The 20,008-nt window shown below is 38.8% G+C and overlaps 1 protein-coding gene across 1 annotated transcript; it reads right to left on the minus strand.

The window, feature by feature from the left end:
* Positions 1-211: 211 nt before the first annotated feature.
* Positions 212-19,907, minus strand: OSTF1 (osteoclast stimulating factor 1). Its single transcript, XM_066569357.1, has 10 exons — positions 19,758-19,907; positions 9,041-9,087; positions 8,382-8,432; positions 8,235-8,298; positions 6,939-6,992; positions 6,340-6,447; positions 5,843-5,892; positions 5,649-5,727; positions 5,084-5,182; positions 212-2,661 (listed from the first exon to the last, which is right to left on the minus strand). The coding sequence occupies exons 1-10, from the start codon at positions 19,789-19,791 to the stop codon at positions 2,603-2,605; spliced, it is 645 nt and encodes a 214-aa protein (XP_066425454.1). The 5' UTR covers positions 19,792-19,907; the 3' UTR covers positions 212-2,602.
* Between the last annotated feature and the right edge of the window lie 101 nt (positions 19,908-20,008).

Below are 20,008 nucleotides of genomic sequence, written 5' to 3' on the forward strand. Positions count from 1 at the left end.
ATCTTTGGTCCTTGATATAAAATCAAACACAAGAAACACATTAGTGTCTTCAGAAATAAGAAGTCAGTGTTCAAAGCTGGAGACTTTGTTAGAAAATGGGCCACTTGGTTGAAACATTTAGTGTGACATTTGTTTTGGGGTTTTTTGATTTTTTAAAAAAATGATTCTGTTGTGTTTGGTTTTTTTTTAAATCAAAACTTTACTCCTGGAGTTAGACAAAAAGTAATTTATTGCCTGAAAGCTTTCACAGTGATTTGTATTTCACAAGATGAATAGACAGTTTCATAAAGAAAAACAAAGTTGTGGGAAAAAACAAAAAGCAGTAATTTTTGTCCTGTAAACAAACGACAGCACTCCCTGCGTGCCTGTGATGTAAATGTGCTTCCTTCAGGACAGTCCAGCAAGACTTTGGATGCAATCCTTGGGCTCAACTTGTGCTTCTGTCACAACTCCTATGCAGCACTTAGATTTGTCTGCAGAACACAGGGTCTTCTGGCAGCTGTTAATTGCACAGACATGAACCTAACCTCTTCCTTTTAGGCTGCTGAACCCATGGCAGCAGAAGACATTACATTAAGAGTTATTTATGAATACAGACTCTGCCTCCAAAGCTCCACAGAAAAAACAGTGACTTGAGCCATTCCCTCCATGTCCTGTGACACTGAAAACTTTTAAGTTTATGAGCTTTTTGTTTTTGCAGGAAAAAGACTCATGCAACAGATACCTGAACCTTCTTGCCTCTCATTACAGGACTTTAAAGCTTGCATTTTGAAATTGCGTAATTTTAATCAACAGTATGCAGCATAACATGCGGTTTAACTATGATAAAAGGCTGAGCTAGTAAAAGAGCTGGCTGATTAAATGAAAAGCAGAACAGTCTTAAATATAATGAGTTATGTTCAACAACCGTTCTAATGAAAGCTAGAGAGAAAAAATTGGTGGCTTTGGTTTTTATTTCTTTCCCTCTAGGATCTTCAAGTTCACACAAAATAAAACCTCACTGTTCATTTAACCACAGTATTGCATAGGGCTAAAACATGTGTTCTATGGTTTTAACATTTAAATAGTCTAGAATTACATCTGCAGATGACTGCTTGTGCAATGACCCATCTTAAACACTTCTGGTCAATCAAACACTGCCTTCTTTGATAAGAGCTTAACAAGCTTTACTGGCATCTAGTTCTTTGCAGGATGATAAAAATAAAAATCTGGCTCAATGTATTTTTAAAAATCGGAAATTAGGAGTGCTCTAGACTTTTTAAAATATTTTAAATACTTAGTGTGATTTTCATTTATCCCCAGGCTTCCACAAGAGCTTTTTATTTATCCCCAGTCTTTCACAAGAGCTTTTTTTTTGTCCCTATTTTTCTCCATTTTTTGGTTTTGTTTTAGTATCACACACTGCTGTGTCAGAATGAATTTGTCAGAAGACTCTATTAGAGAAGTTAGCAATAAAAATTTGAAAATGAGATTGTATCTCAAATACTTGTAACATTTACTTACCATGACAATAAGAAAGTATCTCTCGGTAATGTGCAATATTCGGCTACAGCTACTTGAGCAATCTGAAGGAAGTTATTTTTTAACTCTGCAGGGAATCTTCAAAGTAGCTGAATTTATTTTCCATTTTTCTTTAATCCACAGGAAGCAGCAATACATTTTAAAAATGTTTATTCAGCTTCAGGTGTCTCTTCTAAAGATACCTGTGGTATATTTGATGCACATCTTCCCTCATTACTTCAAACACACTTAAACTTTGAGGTAATTTAGGACAAGACATAAGAGCACTTGCAAAAAAAAAAAAGCAAAGATCTGTATTAAAAAAATTTAGGCAGGATAAATAGAAAAATATTCTGTGTTCCTTTCACTACAAATGGTTTCAGCATAATAACAGTTCAAAAAGCAAAATAATCAAGCCACAAAGTCCAAGTGAATTTCCAAAGCAAACCTGACTTAAGCAAGTCTTTCACCTGTGTTACATTTCAGGGACTGGGCCCACAGCAATAGAGAAGACAAAGCACTCCTGAGGCAGATTGTCTCAGGTCATTTTGCATCTCACTTAAGAGGGATGGAGGAAGGAAGGGAAAAAATTTTACCAAAATTAAAAATCAAACCTTGCAATGCTGTCTCTCATGCGGGCAAACAATTTCCCCGCTCTATGGTAGCATCTCCCTTTATGTCTGCCAGCCAGTACTGACTGTCGGTATTAGCTGCATGAAGGAACATATACCCAGAGGGATTTGGGGAAATGTTAGCAGTGGCGTCCTCCTGTCCCACATGGACCTTTCAGTATTCCAGAGATACAAGGCACTTGCTGGGACGGCCTGAGACGAAACCTCTGAGTTTAGAAGATGGTCCTCTGCCATATTCAGTGCTAAAGGTGTGCCACACTTTCTCTATGATAATTCCCAAAAGGAACTCCAACTTAAAATGTGACATTATCTGGCTACATGAAGATTATTCCTTTGCAAGCATGATTTCACCCTCTCATTAAAATGCTATATTGCGATACTCTAAGTGAGATATTTTTACAGTTGTAAAGATATGTTTTGAAAATGACATAGACAATGCAAGTTATAGTTTTCGATATGGAATCAAAAAGCTAATCAGAGTCTTCATCATCAAGGTATTCCTCTGCATTACTCAATGTTCTGACTGTACCTGGAAAGAAACAAAATTAAAAAGAGTACTGAAAATACCAGGCACAGAGGCAACAAGACTGACATAATTCACAGAAGCGATAACCATGTTATCCTACATTTCTGGAACAAGAAAAATGAGTAAGTTTAAAATTAACCTGCTCAACCGTTTTGGGAAAAGAAATCTAAGTGAAAAAAATGTTATCATTTTTAGGAGGAGAAGCAGCAAATGGAGAACAGGAAGAAAAGAAATTGCAGAGCCTTGTGCTCAAGGGGCCATATTTCAAGCAAGTACAAATTACATTTCTTCTGCTTCCCTGTTTAGCGGCACAATTAACACAACCTTTTTATATTTCTATGACATGATTTTAATAATTTTAATTTTGTAGAATGTACTTCAGCAATTGACATTTGAATATCTGTATGTACAATAAAGCATAAATCTGAACATTGGCGACAAAGTAAGCTTCCTCCAATAAAACAGTTTTATAGATGAACTATGATAGAAGCCATATGTAAACAGGAACAAGGGAGAGATGACTGCTGTTATAGAATTGAATCTCTGAAAAAGAACAATATTTCACATCCAGACACTGGAAATATTTAAATGCAGAATCAAAAGACAGAAAAATTAAATTAGTGAAAATAATCAAGAAAATACAAAATGTGAGGAAAGTATACAGATTGGTGGTGTCAGAGTATTATAAAAGCCCAAGTTAAGACAGAAAAATGAACAAAGATGCTAATACTGAAACTGCAGTTAGACTGAGAACATCAGCTGTTATATTAAGGCAAGTGAAAAAAGACAGGGAGTGAAATTACCAGAGACTGATGACTAAGACAGAGACAAGGTGACCAAGGACAAAAAATCAGTTAGTCATTGAAACAAAATTAATTTAAAGGGAGTGAAGAAGTAGATTAGTTATGTAGATTAGTTACTTAGCATCAGGAAATAAAACATTAGTATAATTATTGGGACATCAGAAGAGAGAAAATACCGGTGCCAGGTGCCTACAATCAACAACCAAAGATGAATGAAGTTCTTCTAATAGGGATCAAGTAACTTTAGGAAAATACTATATAATATATATATAATGATATATATTATATATACATACTGCCCTTTTTTAATACTCCCTTCTTAAGAACCAAGACTGGGAGAAAAAATTTGCCATGGTTCTGGGAAATCCTGATTTTACCTCTGCTAAAGAGCAGAACCATATTTTTGCTGCAATTGCTCTTCCTGGCCTTCTCAAGTTGCAGTCAGCTATTCCTCCATTTAATTACCATAACCTCCAGGCCCCTACAGGTTAGCATTCCCACTGATCTCACTAGTCCTGTGAGGATGCAACTGCTGTACTGCATATCCCACCAAACCCGACTGTAACCCTGCCTGTGTTTTCAAGTAATTTCTTATTCCACTTAGAGTTTCCACCCTTACTTCAGCCTCCTGAAAACTACAGGCAATAGTACTTACAGAATACTGAACAATTCAGTCTTTAACTTTTTAAAATAGCCTCTTTAACTCTTTTGGACAGGGACACTATGTTGTTGTTCTATTATTTCTAGAGTCTCATATTGTTGTTGTATCAGATTTGTAAAGTCTATACCTCCTTGGTGTGTTTTCATGGCTGCAGATTTTCTCAGCACAGACTCCTTCTTCTGCACGCTGTTCTCTCTCAGTTCAGGGCTCCTCCAAGGCTCTCCCTGATTGGCTAACCCACCCCCTTTTATCCCAGTCATCTTCATTAGTTACAGCTGCAGCCTAATTAAAGACATCGCAGCTGCAGCCTATCAAAGACAACTAAGACGTCTGAGGCAAAGCCTCTATACAGATATTGAAATACATTTCCTCTACTATAACACTATGCTATTAGGAGAGATGAAGACAAGTGGGAGGCAGTGAGACTATTTTAATTAACACCTGAAAGCATTCTTTATTTCTTGGTTAGACAGTCACTCAGAGACACATAGAAAAAAGAAAGTAAAAAAAAATTAGCAGTAAGAAAAGGAGGATCATATGTTGGTGCTTGTTTGGCTTAAGTTTGGAAGAACAGACAAGCATATGGAGAAAGGACATTGTTTTATTCTTGTACCCTGTCCCTTTTGGTATGCTACTTTTAAAATAGTTTCTATCCTTGCTTTAATTTTGTCTGAAGGGCCAGTCTTCTATTTTCATCTCTTCCCTTAGTATTTTCACACCCTCTGAACTCTTCTACGTCTTGGTGACACAAGATGCCATTTTGTGTGGAGTCAGCAGCATGGCATATGATAAACAATCTTCCCACCATAGCTCTAAACTAACTCTCTCAAGCAAGCCCTTCCAGACACAAGTCTTAGCCCATGTACCTCCCAAATGGTTTTTATGGCTATCAGTATATTGGTATTTCACTAAAGTATTCTTTATCCAAAAGTAATTATCAGAAAAACAAAATCAGAAATACCTGCACTCTGTTTCTTCTTAAGCAAGGAAGCACAAGCTGCATTTGTTGCCATATCTAAAGCCAGTTTCTTCTCGTTGTTTTTCAGATCTGTTCTTGCCCCTTCACGAAGAAAAGTTTAATCAGAAATCACAATCCCAGCTATTTCTCAACCAATGCCATTATGATGTGACTTTCACTAATGTGGGTAGAACAGTAATAGACAAGGGAATCTGAGCTACTGACTGCTCTGAAGCAGACCAAAAGCTATGGATGCTCTTGCATAAGCTACAGTTGTTTAGGAAACTTGCTGGCTGCTCTTTGTTTTTAACAAGCAGACGTCATTGCTGTTCTGGGGTTAAAGTGCCTAATTTTGTCTGTAACACAGGATGAAATTATCTTGAGGTGAGATGTCTACCTTCAAAATAGCTGCCAGAATTTTCTGCAAGACTTTTCCTGCAAGTCAGGCAGGTGAGCTGGCTAAAGACTGTAGCTGGGTTATACAGAAATACTTAAGAAATACAAATTAAACAACATTCAGGAATCTAGTCTCTACACAGATTGTCGAAACCTTGGTGAAGATCTTTACCCTTTTCCAGCAGCATCTCTACAATATCTGCATAACCTTTCCATGCAGCAGCATGCAAAGCTGTGTCTCCCAATTTGTTCTGTGGAGTTAGAGGGAAAAGCAACAGGATTAAAATGCAGCAAAAACCCTCTCAGCTTCTACCAAGGGTGAGTAACATCACACCTCTACGCTAAGGGTCTATGGGTTCAACCTACCTGTTGGTTTAACTCTAGATTTGCCTGGGCAAGCAGGACATCTACTACATCTGCAGGGAGAGATGGCAAGAGAAGAATTTAGTGGAAAGGAATTATGCTATTTTTGCATTCATTGTAGTTAAGATTCAACGAAAGACCAATCAAATCAGCTAATGAAAATCTGTAAATCAGACTGCATTGGGCAAACAACAATTAGTCACAAAAAAAGCTTCTGCATGAAATACCCTAAATAATACTGCATTTCTTTTTGATCTGTCCTCCTTCCACTCTTCCTCTAAGTTACACTAATGAGCATGCCTGCTTCAACAGCAACAACAAAACACACAGCACTTGATGGAGCTGAACCTACCTCCTAGACTGATTTTTATTAAAGAAATAAATAGAATTACATTGGAAAAACCCTGGCTTTATTATTTAGCACTGCAATTTTATCAATCAGCCTAAGAAGCCTAAGAAGAAAACCAGACAACAATAATTTCAAATTAACACTCTTATACCTTTATGGCCTCCATGGCATGCCCAATACAGAGCTGTGTTTCCAGCTTTGTCTAACCCATTGACACCGACTCGATTATCCAAACACTCTCTCAACCAGCTCAGGTTGCCTGAAAGACAAAATCAGTTTTGATTATTGGTTTTTCTTTGGAAAGTTAAAAGAACCATTACAGGTAAATAGTACTTTCTAAATGGTGTCAGTCTTCCCATGAACTTATGAAGAGAGGAAGCAATTAGCAGCAATTTTTAATTCACTGAACAACCACTTATACCTAGTCATAGCAAATCATGACAAAGTCATACTAACCAATACCAAGTATCTTTTCTTCCATTCGCAGAAGACCTTTATACCCCTATGTAGTTCAATGGATGGTACCACTATTCCTCTGTGTATAGACAGAGTGGCAATTCCACCAGGCAGTATCTCAACTTTTCAAAGCTGTAAAACTTACCAGATAACTTGATCAAGAAACCAAACAACCAAAACAAGTAGAAGATCTTAATTCTAAATATATTATTATTACTATTACTATTATTATTATTACAGTAGAAAACAAGCAAATCATTCTTTGGCATCACACAACTAAAACACCAAACATACCTCGTTTGGCAGCTTCATGCAGTGGATTATCAATAGACTCTGCTTGCTCTGCCACTGAAATGAAAAGAGTAAATTCTAACTACTTCTGAAACATGTACTTGAAACCTGTGTGGAAACAAAGCATACTTGATTCTAAAATGAAAAGAGATTTGTGAGTGACAGACTAGTGAGATGCACTTTAATTTCCAGTGTATGGGAAACTAATTCAGAGAAAACCTTGTGAAAACTTCAAACAGCATCATATTGCACAAGTGGTGTAAGAAGACGTGTTCCTAGTACTCTTTGTTCTTAAGGTCTGCAGAAGCTTCTGTTCTGCTTATATATGGAATTTTTGCAAACATGCGGACAGAGACACTACCCCAACCCTGGTCTACAATTGAAGCTTTACAAATAATCTCAATGGGAACATGAATCAAGAGATTGTTGGGTTTATTTTAAATATTCACTTCAATATTCAAAAGAAATTTGAATGTAGATATGCAGCATGTATAAATTAGTCTTCTTGCATATTAACAGTGCATGATCTCTGATCTCTGGCAGACAGCAAGAGTAGAGTCAGTTTGGAAGTCACAAACTAAAGTGAAAATTCATGTAGCCTCAATGACTACACCACAGATTTCTATTAATATATTTCTACTAACTACAGGGCAGGGAAACAGAGCATTGCTACCATAATGTCTCCTACTGAAGAAGGGACAACATGAATCAACCTAAGTCATATTGGCAGCTGTGATGCAATCTGTCATGAGACACTGCTACTCTGTCTACAATTCCTAGCAGGACTTGGAGGAATTGTGTTGTGTTGTCTGTACTGATGGCTTTTAAAAGTGATTTTCGTTGAATCTGAAAAAGCTGTTTCTATTCAGTCCAAACACATACGGGATATTTAACGTGGTGCAAACCCCAAGAAACCAATGTTTTCTGTGGCAGAATATATTCACTAAAAAAACAACAAAAGGCAAGCAAAACTCCATCCTTTAGATCCAAGTGTTCTTCCCCTCAAAACTGAGAGTATCTCAGTATCTCTTAAGAGCATAACCAGAATCATGAACACTCAGCAAACTCAAGCTGTCCCTAGGTTATAAAAACACAAGACAGCTTGTGCACTGCTGATGTAGTGGTACCTACAGTGGTTACCACTGGTAACTGTTACTGCAGATGGATGTATTCTCAAATACATGGTGGAGTACTGTTAGGTAACAATACTGTGGTCCATTTTTGAGATGATGTCTTTTTATTTAGTGATTTTCTTTAATTGTGAATGATCTTACCAAATAAAAATATTCTAGACTTTACCATAGTTGCTTGGAATTAGTCCAGTTCTCCCTTTACAAGTTCCTTTCCACCAATTTGTATCACTCTGCAGAGAAAAGGGAAAATATTTTAGATGGGATATATTCCGTCTCAGAAATATTCAGTCTGTGTAGGATGTCTTAGACTCACCATGTCTGAGATGTAAATGATATCTCCTTCTTCAAAGTACAGTTCATCTGGCTTTAAAAAAAAAAAAAAAGGAAAGAAATATATCTGAAAGTGTGTATGTAGGAAAAACAAATGCCAGGATAAGTCAGAATACATTCACCTATTCATTCAAAAAATGATAACTCAAATTCTCTATCACCAAGACAACAGCCTGACAGTCCATAGTTTGACTTGCTTACAGCTAACTTTCTGGATCACTCACTTTTCCTAACAATACAGCTTTCCAACAAAGCACTGTGCATAGGAAGCAGTGAAATATCTCTTAGGTTTGTCAACTTCATTTGGGAACTCTTTTTGGTTGGTCCCAGTTCTCCAGATCTCTTAGGTCTCAACTATCATTGCTGTCTTTGGAAGAAAAAAATTATTCAAGATTTCTGATCCTTGCTTGTAGGTAACTGATACTACAGAAGAAAGCATGCTGCTTTTAAACAGAGGTGTTCTTAAAAGAGACTTATGATTAATCAGACAGTTTTATTCACATTGAGAATGACTATCCATCAACAGTTTATTAATGTTTCAGTACAGTAAGTCTAATATGTCAATAATAGCAGAATTGAAGAAATATTATGGACAAGGTTAAAAGCAAGATTCTCAAACTGCTGAAGTAAAGATGTACTTACCGTTCTGGGCTCAAATGTATACAGGGCCCTGAATACTTTAACCTGCCCTAAAAAAACCAAAACAAAACAACCCAATTAAAAAGTCAGCACCAGTACCATGCCTTTAAATGCAGCCCTTAAATCCAAATGCATTCCTTTAAGCTTAACACCGGTTGCTGAATGAATTTGTGCTATCAAAGAAAATCACGATGAAGAGACTCAGCAACCTCAGTTAAAAAACCCAGCAACATGGGTTATGAAGGAAACTGGCCACCTGATCAGTTACATCTAAGTAGCCTCTTCTGCACACTTAATATGGTCTTGATAGCTCACTGGGTAATAGAAGTGTTGTCATCGATTTCTGAGGAAAAGAGTAATTTCACTCATATACACACTCACACACTCATACATGCTGTATGTACTTTTATTACTAACATCAAATCTGTCAAATGACAAAGAATTAAGGAAAGAAGAAAGAAACAAACCAATGATCAATGACACCAACATGTTCTTACACTTACTTGCAGTTATTATTAGGAAAATAATGCAGTAACACAGAACTGATAAAGAAAAATGACAAATGGTCACAAAGTCCTATTTAATGTACAACTGATGTCCTGTTCTATTTAGATGCTTAACATAAGGCATAGAGTTTGCAATTCCAGTAAGTGGCTAGCAGATGCTTTAATAGGGCACTTTCGAAGGGACTGACACCAGCATTCAAGCCAAGAAAAAATAACCTGAATGCAGAGAGCTTCAAATTAAATTGCATTAACTGCAAAAGAAGGTTGCCTACAAACTTTTTTAAAAATTCAAGAGGTACTTTTCAAGAGCATGAACAGAAAGTACAAATATAGAAGAAACATGTATGTTACATAATTTAATTAGTTGAGCTGCTGGAGTCCATTGGACTTACTAGAGGAATATATTAGGCAGACTGCTCTTTATTGTTTACTTTTAGGTATCTGAAGTCTTAAGTATGTACCTTTATTTACTTTTAATGTTCTAATAAAATGATCTTGCAAGTGTAGGTTACACACAGGTTCTTACACTATATGTGTTTATATATATTAACTTATATAAAATTGCAGAGTTTGATCCATCAGGAGAATGTGTTACTTAGGTCACATTAGGTCCAGACTATTTTGTCTACTCAGGGAAACTGATGAACTTACTACCAAAGGCCATAGAGTAAAATAAAGTGTACACATGCAATGTTTCATGTTGTTTATTAAATGGAGATAAGCAAGTAAATACAGAATAGGTCTCAAGAATAAGCCTTTACATTTCTAATTAAGAACCATCATCTCTAGAATTTTGTCTTTTTTTTTTTTCTATGTCTTTATTATCCCTTTAGTATCTATAATCCTACCCACAAAAGCAATCATTTTAGAATGTTAACTTAAGGGCTTTAATGAGATTCTGGAGGTGAATATGCTAACCACCTTGAGAAAGTAGGATGGTACCCAACTGCAATTTTGCAGCATCCCTTGGGGTGGTTCTTAAACTATATTTTCAAATGCCTCTGGATATTCCCTAGCAACAGTAATACCAAGGTACGCTTGCCAAGGCATAACAACTAAGCAAGACATTTCTGTCGTTCTCTATTCTCAGGCTTTTTTGTGACTAAGTGTATGTAAAACTACAAAAATAAGATGAATATGTGTAAACACTGTACATATTTCTTTTCCCAATATGTAATTGTTCCTCCCAGTTCCTAATTTTTAATAACAGGAATTCAGTTTGGCTTTAATGGTTGGTTGTCTCTTTCACATAGCAGCCATTTCCTAGACATAAAAGGTCCAACACTTCTCAAACCTTTGTCCCAGAAACAAAATACTTCCAACTGTGGCAACTGCTAAGAAGAATGAAACCTGAGTGATGTTTACTACCTATACAGAGATGATGAACAAGGACGGCACACAGTAATGCATCCTGGACCAAAGAGCTTTAGCATGAAGCATGAACTGCAGCTGTGGAGAAGCTAAGCAACAATGACAAAAAACCAAAAAAACAAAAAAACCCAAACAAAAAAGAAAAAAAGAAAACACAAGAAATGACACAACATGATGGAAGACAGGAGTACTGACCCTCCTCCTTGGCTTTCTCACACAGAAGACACAAAAACAAAAGACAGAACTGCACACTAACAACTATGGAGACTGCAAACATCATGCACTGATCTTCAGTGTATAATGTAAGAGGAGGAAATGGACAACAAAAGGGAAGAGTAAGAAATATTAAAAGGGGAAATGAGAAGATGGCAGAAGACAGGGAAAAGGAGAAACGTGCATTTGTGTGTTTCATGTGTCTTTTATACTAACATACTGCATATGTGCCAACAGATTTTCTAAAGCTATCACACCTGTGGAGGCAAAGAAAACAGGAAACACTGATGCTGATTACAGTATGGCTAACATATTGTGTAAACAAAAGGCAATTCATTTTTCATTTGTTTGTGGGGTTTTCTTAAATTCTATAAACCTGAAACAGGGAGTTACTTCCTCAAATGTCCAACTGCAGTGTCATAGACAGACCAACACATGCTAAAATACTCTTCTGTGATGAAATATGAAGTACAGATCTGCATCTATAGAACTACAGGTCTCGTTAATATTAATTTCACAGTACTTTATACTGAAGTTAAACACTACTCATAACTGGCATTGATCTTTTAAAAATTTATTGATAAAAAGATATTTAGCCTGTTCACTTTGCTTTATTTAAGAGCTTAGAACAAGGGGACTTCAGCATTTGTAAATTTTGATTTTTTTGTTACCAAATGCTAATGCAACTTACAGTCTAGAGGATTAAAATAACAAAATGTTAGCATGCAAAGGGCACATCAGATTTGAATCCTAGTTCTGCAAACAAGAGAAATTGTATTTTATTAGGCACATGGGTGCCTAATCACTGGGAGTACTTTTATTTAACAATACCTATCTCTAGGCATGCAGACAGAGCTTGCATTGGCAGTAATTTTTGCTTTGGAGGACACAAAAAGTTAGAAAGCGCCTGAGGTCTTCCTCTGTTTCCACTTACTACCATCTCTCTAGAACAAACCATGTTTCAACATTCCCATAGGACAGTGAACCAGTAATTAGCACTGATTTGAACTTATCAAAGTTGACTGACTGCACATCCCCACCACATACTTTTAAAGGACAAAGTAACTATAACACAGAGCACATGTACTTTTTAAAAATTTCAAGGCACAAGGCACACATTAATTACTTTATTCTCAGCATGATTAATGAGAGGAGTTTCCCTTTTAAAAACAAAGCACATGGAAGCACGGGGCAGTGATATGTCCCACAACAAATCTTTTTCTAAGCACAGGGACAGATTCAAAGGGGTCTTCTTTTCAGTCCTGTTATGCCCTGGTCTGCTCAGTGGGTTTAGAGGAAGGTTGTTTGAGTCATTTAGAACAGTGTACAGGAGAAAGAACAAAAATCTTCAATAACAAATCTTTACATACAAATTTTCAGAACATTGAGGTAGAATTAGATACTTGGCAAATTTTAAAGCAAAATCCACACAAACTAAGGCACTTCAGAAACTTTAACTTAGCCAGCTTTAACTTAACCAGATACAGGTCATTTACTAAGGCCTTGACTGGAATTTTTTCATCTGGTTTACAATATATTTCCAGAAGAAGTTAAAAGAAGAAATACAGAAAGAAAGGATAAAATAACAGAAAGAAATCACTACCCATGGACCCAGGGACAAGACTAACAATTTTGATGTCCACATCAAAGTGACAGCCACAACCTTGATCCATAGGGAAAATCCCATGAAGCACAAAGTTAAATGTCTTATCATATGCTCAGGTTCAGGTGGGAATGACCAGGTATCTCCAAGGGGGGAGCAGAAATTAACACTCTCTGATATAACACTGTGGATCATCCGCAGTTCTCTCTGGTGGGAGGCCTCAGAAATTGGTCTGGGGCCTGGATGGTTTATGGCACCTTCTAAGATATGACAGCTGCCTTTCAAGTCAGTGTAGTTGAGCTGGTTATACCCCACCATCAGGGATGAATACCTTCAGCCTTAGTGTGAATGTCTGACACCTTCCCCACAGAAGGGAGTTTTCACACCTGAGCTAGATGAGTAAGGGAAGACATGATAAAACACTTATAGGCCTCTTCCCTTATCTGGCTCAAACCCCAGTTTCTTGATAAACACGGGCTGATTTGTTGTGGTCATCCTCTGGAGCTCACACTTTTTCCACCTGATCTTCCACATCATCAGCAAAGCACACCCTGCTTTTGCAAATTTGAGACAGACCAGTAATATTTCAGTCTCACAAACCCCAAACTTTAGTCATAAGACTGTCTTCTCCCTTCTTATGGAATTTGCATTAAACATCTGCAAAACAACTACTTGACAAGCAAAAAGCGTAACTTATTATCCATACTGAATAGATACAAATACTCTTAGCGTACAAACCTCCACTCACTGTAGCTAGCAACATAAAGCTAATGTCAGGTTGGGCCGACCCCACACCTTTTAATTTATTTTGAATAACTTACCTATAAACTTCTCCAGCCTTTCTGAGGAAGTGAAACATGCAACTCATAATTCTAACAGGATCCTTTCCCTGCTTAGCACATAAAAGCAATGAAACAGAGAAACTAAACAGTAACAACAGCTTAAAAACGCAGCTTCTGATAGGTACTGAAGAGAGATAACAGCACTGCTTCATAATGCTAAGTAATAAAAAGACCTCACAAAACCAAAACACCATTTTCTAAAAAGACTGAAAGATTTTTGTTTTCTTTTACAACTCCGAGGTCTATTTTTAATCAATTGCAGCATCATTAACAGAAGACTGCTTCCAAAGAAGTGCTAAGTAAGGAGCACAGCAACAAAGAGTTACTGTTTCTCTCACAGTGACTTTTTTCCCCACTTCCTTTCCGTTCTTTTACTCTAGCTTCTCTAAACCACCACACGCATTAGCATTAAAATCCCCTCTACCACCAAAACATTTTCCACTCTCTTATTTGCTTTCAACTCACCTAATGAAAAGCTAGAAAAGAAAAAAAAACAAAACCTGACCTATACCTGCATGGCATTACTGTGTTAGGCTGAAATTTCCGCACCAAAGGGGAGAAAATGAAATTTCATTAGCTGTCAACATCACATCCTCAAACATAAAACCACCCCAACACAGTCCTTGGTTCAAAACACGCATATTTTAAACAAAATAATGATGGTGGTAAATCAATGTTTACAGGAACTACCAAGGTTTGGCCCCACTGGACTGATAGGAGTCTTTTGTTAGCATCTGCTGTAGGCTGCCATAATCAAATCTCACTGACTCAAATAAGGAGCTACTATTTAGATATTGATCCCGATGCAGCATCTTTTCATTAGCTTTATTAAGACTGAGTAGCTCAAGACTACCATAAAAATCGTAATAACTAACTCAAGATGAACTGACTCACTGAGTGTCACAAAGCATTGTCAGTACATGGAGGGACAATTTCTGTGCTGTAGAAAATCAGAATTGACTATGGTAATCTACAGTTAGTTAAAAAAACCACAAGTCTGTCAACCTCCTAAATGGTTCAAGCTAATCCTAGGCTCTCATCAGCCACCTTTCACCTTGCTGCCAGAAAGCTAGACAGTAACAGTTCACAATCAGTTACTCAAGCACCAACTTGATTGAAAACAACTAACCTGAACTCCTACCTGTAGCAAATGTCCCAAAAGGTGAAAATATACAAAGCCTGTTCCAATACCTGACAAACAATTTCAGTGACGAAATTTTCCTTAATGTTGAACCTAAACTTGCATGGCACAACTTGAGGCCATTTTCTCTCATCTTGTCACTTGGGACAAGAGAAAAGCACACACCTTTGTACAATCTCTCTTCAGACAGACATAGAAAGCAACAAGGTCTCCCGAGACTCCTTTCCTCCAGGATAAACACCACCAGCTCCCTCAGTTCATACCACCTACTCTCCAGACCCTCCATCAGCTCCACTGCCCTTCTCTGGAGTCTCTCCACCACCTCAATGTCTTTTTGGTAGTGAGGGGCCCAGAAATGGACCCAAGACTTTAGGTGCAGCCTCACCACCCAATACAGGGGGACAGGTACTGTCTGCTGCCCACACCACTTTTTATGCAGGCCAGGATGCCAGTGGCCTTCTTGGCTACCTGGGATGGCTCATACTCAGCCAGCTGTTGACCAACACCCTCAGGTCCTTTTCCTCGGGAAGCTTTCTAGACTCTGCCCTGAGCCTGTAAGCATTCGGAACTGGAAAACAAGGTGCTTTGCACACAGGTCTCCAAACAGGTACAGAAGTATTGGAAACACTTTTTACAGGGGTGCCATTTGTACTTTGGCATTTTGCTCACCGACACAGCAGAGTTCGACACAGCAGAGTTCAACAGAGCATTTAGGGATTGCCACAACGGAGACAGAAAAAGGTGGAGCCCCCAGTGTTTAGAGAACAATCTTCAACTTCTGAGTAACGCTTACCAGAAAGGGGAAGTGAACACAGAGAATACATGTTGGGGGAGGGGTAGAAGGGCATACTAAAAAACTGCAAAGGATAGACTGGTGCCAGCCTAGATGACAAACTGAGGTATCCAGGAACAATCATGGACTGCACTAATCAGTATCTGGAATGGAAGGAACAAATGCCGTTTTGTTAGAGAAAATCAGAAGTAAAAATATTCTCACAGAAAATATAAGAGAACACAGTCTCACTGTCATAGCCTGATCTGAAATCCTCTGTTTTTCATCAATTGCATTTTTATTAATACTAGCGTGCCTTCACTTGCAGGAAGCTTGCTGGAGGTCCCAGCAACCTGCAGTAATAAGAGGGTTTCAGGTCTGAAATGAAAGTTTATAATTCATATTGAAAGCAGACTGGGAACTGTTTAATTGTTTCTCTGATGTTTTTCTCCCTTCAGACCTGATGACTGAAGTATAACTCCCCACATCCACATGCTCACATCTTCCTAGCTAACAGAAACCTTTCTTTGAGTACAGAAGAAACCCAAACCACCATCACTTACATCTAATTTAAGCCAACTGCCAAGGCCTTAGGCATGTGACTCAATGCAAGTGTTCTGTTCCTGTGAATGCTCCTGTGAATGCTGTCACAGCTCCTACTTCACCTTAGAACTGAGGGGAACTTGTCTATGACTCAAACTAAGTATCTATGTCAAGAATCCTACTTTTAACTCTGACAGCAACTAGCAGGAGAAAAGTCAACAAAACTGCATTGAGGTAGCAACCCTTTATGTTAAATCCTTATGTTTCCTCCTGCCTCCCTCCCAACTGGAGTAATTGAAAACTCTAATTTCCTTGGCACAAACGCTGGTCCTTCTCTATAGAATATAAATGTTGTCTCAACTCTAGACCAGGATCAACAAACCTTACCGTGAAAATGAAAGTAAGACTTTTAAAAAATATCACCCCTTTTATCTCCCCAAAAGCTTTTGCTGCACACTATATAAGGCTCTAATCAAAAAGACATCATGACAGTTAGCACTCTTCAAGAAAACACTGCTTAAGTAACAGACAACTAAGCAGAAGCCCTTAAAGCTTGTCAAATCCAAAGGACTTAACAATCCTGTTTGTAAACAGGATTAATATCCAACATGATATGAACTCTGCAAAGAATAATGTAGTTTGAGACATCAACAGATTTCTTAAAAGATGGAGGGGAAACTCTACTCTTGCATAATGCTGACAGAAAAAAAGTATGTTTCTGCTATTTTCAACATCCACTCCATTCCGTTTTATTTTTGATAGTGAGTCTAAACAAAAGCTACAGCTACAAAACAGTAACAATACAGAGTTACACAGGAAAAGTAAAACATTTCTTAAAACAAAGGTCTGAAAACACTATAAGCTAAAAGACATTTAGAGTCTCTATAAACAATCTTGTCCCCTTACCCAAGGGCTGACTACAGACCCAAAAGACTAGCTCAAGTGTTCAGAAACACAATTGTCTAACATATGTTGATGTCAAAACCATCTCTGTAACTGAAATCTTAAGTGCTGTGCACACAACAGGATTTACAGAAAAGCAATCTGTCAGAAAAAATGCTCTCATGTACTGAAGAAAATGACAGCGTCACAGCTAGTTGGTTTTCCCCCTTCATATCACCTCTTTTCCCCACATTTTTAAAGCACTAAACTCAGGTCCAAAATCCTTGAGTTGAGCAGTGAAGACTTAGTGTTTTAAAAAGGAAATTTATTTCACGATATATTTTCACTTCCCCACCACCAAAATATTTCCCTTCTTCTCTGTCCAATCTTCACTTCTTATCTCCCAAACACAGAGGAATGGATGACAGCAACCAATGTCTGGTTTTCTCTCCTGTCTGTCCTGCACTTTCATAATTCATAAGCAATGCAAGCAGGCTTGCTGTTTCCTGACAGAGCTTACAGACTTGATACCTAATAACCAGTGAAGAAAAATCAACACAGCTTGGCCAAAGGCACCAAAACACTCGAGTAAATGCAGTCAAAATGCCACCGAAAGAGACAGCCTTCCACTGCTGTAGAAACTATATGACCACATGAAGTTCCTATATTTATGTCTTTAAATAACATCTATCTATAACCCCAAGAAATTCAATTACAGTATCAAAGGTGTATTATCTGTATTCTGTATTAACATACAGAAGTCAAACATGCAACTACAGAGATATTTAAGTATGCAAGAAGGCAGTCCCTTTCAGAAAAATTACTTTGAAAAAATCTGACACAACAGACGCCACAAAATTTTCTCTCCTCAAAAGTCAGGGATTTGGAAAAATGAATCTTATTACCCTTAATCAGCTCTGAAAGTCACTAGCAATACAATCTTACTTTCTTACTTACATTCTTCCTTCTCCTATGAATTTCCTTTTGCTGTGTCAAGCACTCATGCTGGTAAACCAGCTCAGCAAGTTCATCAGACATAAAAATAACCTTACACAGACATACAAATAACTGGACATAAAAAAGTTGAGAGCACCATCAGCTTGTCACGTAACTAAATGGAACAGAAAGGGATGGTGGGGGTAGGGAACTTGTCCTTTTGATGACAGTCCACATTTTATCAGATCAAACTGCACCCCACCAAACTAGGGAGAGAAACCTAGCTTTGGACAAAACACGTCTGAGTCAGTCTGAGAGCTCCTGTTAGTTAGTCAGAGCTACAGCCTCTAACTCTTAAGAATCTTATGTTAAATTTGACTCATCTTCTTGAAAAACAGAAAACTGAGTTAGCAACTTCATCAGAAAATCCCATTTTTCACACATATTCAGCTGTGAAACACCACATTCTTTCAGAAGCCTGCCTATTTCCTCAGTACTGATTGTTTTTGGTAAGGGTCCACAACAGCAATGCTTTTATTACTGTCTTTTTCATTTCAAGGAAGCTGTTTTCAAAGAAGCTTAGCAAACTACAGGGAGAGGAAATTCTTCTGAGGATGAAATTACAGCCAGAGAGCTTTAGCAGATTTTGCTTCTGCAGGCAGGATGAGACTGATGGTTTAAATGGTCTGCACTTATGTGACTTCAAATTAAAAATCTGTTTTATAAGCTGCCTAGTTAAAATACTCAATTAGGCTAAGCATTTTTTTACATTGGCATTTCAAACAGTATTCCAAGTGCAAAAAAAATTGAAGTTTGGATGTACTTAGGGATCAGATAGTCCTGGTTTGGGAGATATCACAGTGGATTTTTAACTTCTAAATAAGAATTTAAGCTTTTACAGTGACAGATGATACAAAACCATGATAAATAGCCACTAAATTTTCCAGATCAATTCCTTACTTAAAAAAACCCAAAACCCTAAAGCTAATTGTTAAATTTGTCACAGAAGAATGTATATTTACTTGAAAAATGCCACTTCTATTCTAAGACTTAAAACTGTGCAACTTCCAATGGCTTTTCAATTTATTTTTAGAAGAAGCTATGGTTACTATTAATATTTTTAGAAAATTGGCTTTGCAGTAATTTTTTTCTGAAAAAAACACAGGTGCAACACCTTACACATTGAGGACTAAACGCACTAGAAAGGGTGATGTGCATGTTGACACCTGAATTTCCAAGAGCGCATTTAGAGTTTGGCTATTAGGAGTCCTACAAGGAAAACAGTGGATTCCAACTTTAAAGATGAAGAATGTTGCATGCGACTACACTATAAAACTGATTTTATGCGTTAGTATATTGCCCATCCGAGCAATCACGAGACAACCTCGGAGCACTTCAGCGCTTTGTTAAAAGGGTAAAAGGCTTCCTGTGCATTTCAGGCTACGCAAGCAGCTCCCGGATAGCCACCGGACGGGCCACGGCGCCAAGTGCCACCGCCGGCCACCGCGGCTCCGCGCTGCAGACGAGCAAGGCCGGGGCAGGAGGGCTCTGCCAGCCCGTGACGGGGGAGCCTGTCCCTGGGCGATAGCTCCGAACTGGGGGCATACCCCAGCCTTCTCCCGAGCTAAAGTGGGCGCGGGGTCGGGCCCAGACCCGGTGCCGAGGGCAGCCCCCACTGCTTTCCAGCCGCGGGAGGGGCAGCCCGCCCCGCCGACAGCAGGCGTGCGGTGCCGGCCTTCATGGCGGCAGGGTGCGGTCCGGAACGGAAGGACGGCCGTGCCCGCTCCCACCCTCGCCCGGGCTGTTCGAGAGCGCAGACCCGAAACTCAAGCCATTCACGTGTCGGCAGTAGCGGGCTGCGTCGCGCCCCGCACGGCGAGGACGGGCCAGGCCACTCTGACCTTCCCTCACCTGGCTTGGCCGGTTTAGGTGGCGGCTTGGACATGGCTGGCCTAAGCACGGACGGGGGAGCGGCGCGACAGCGATCGGCTGCCCGCGGCGATCGATCCCGCGGCGCGGACCCCCCACCGAGGCGGCGGTGCGAAGCCCGGCAGTCCCCGGGCGCAGCGCGGCAGCGGCAGGAGCCGGGACGAAGGGCGTGTCCCGGCCGACCCCTCCCGCCCCCGCCGGCCCCGGGCGGCACGGGCCAATCAGCGCGCGCG

This window comes from Molothrus aeneus, chromosome Z (assembly GCF_037042795.1).
Source record: "Molothrus aeneus isolate 106 chromosome Z, BPBGC_Maene_1.0, whole genome shotgun sequence".
NCBI classification, from domain to species: domain Eukaryota; kingdom Metazoa; phylum Chordata; class Aves; order Passeriformes; family Icteridae; genus Molothrus; species Molothrus aeneus.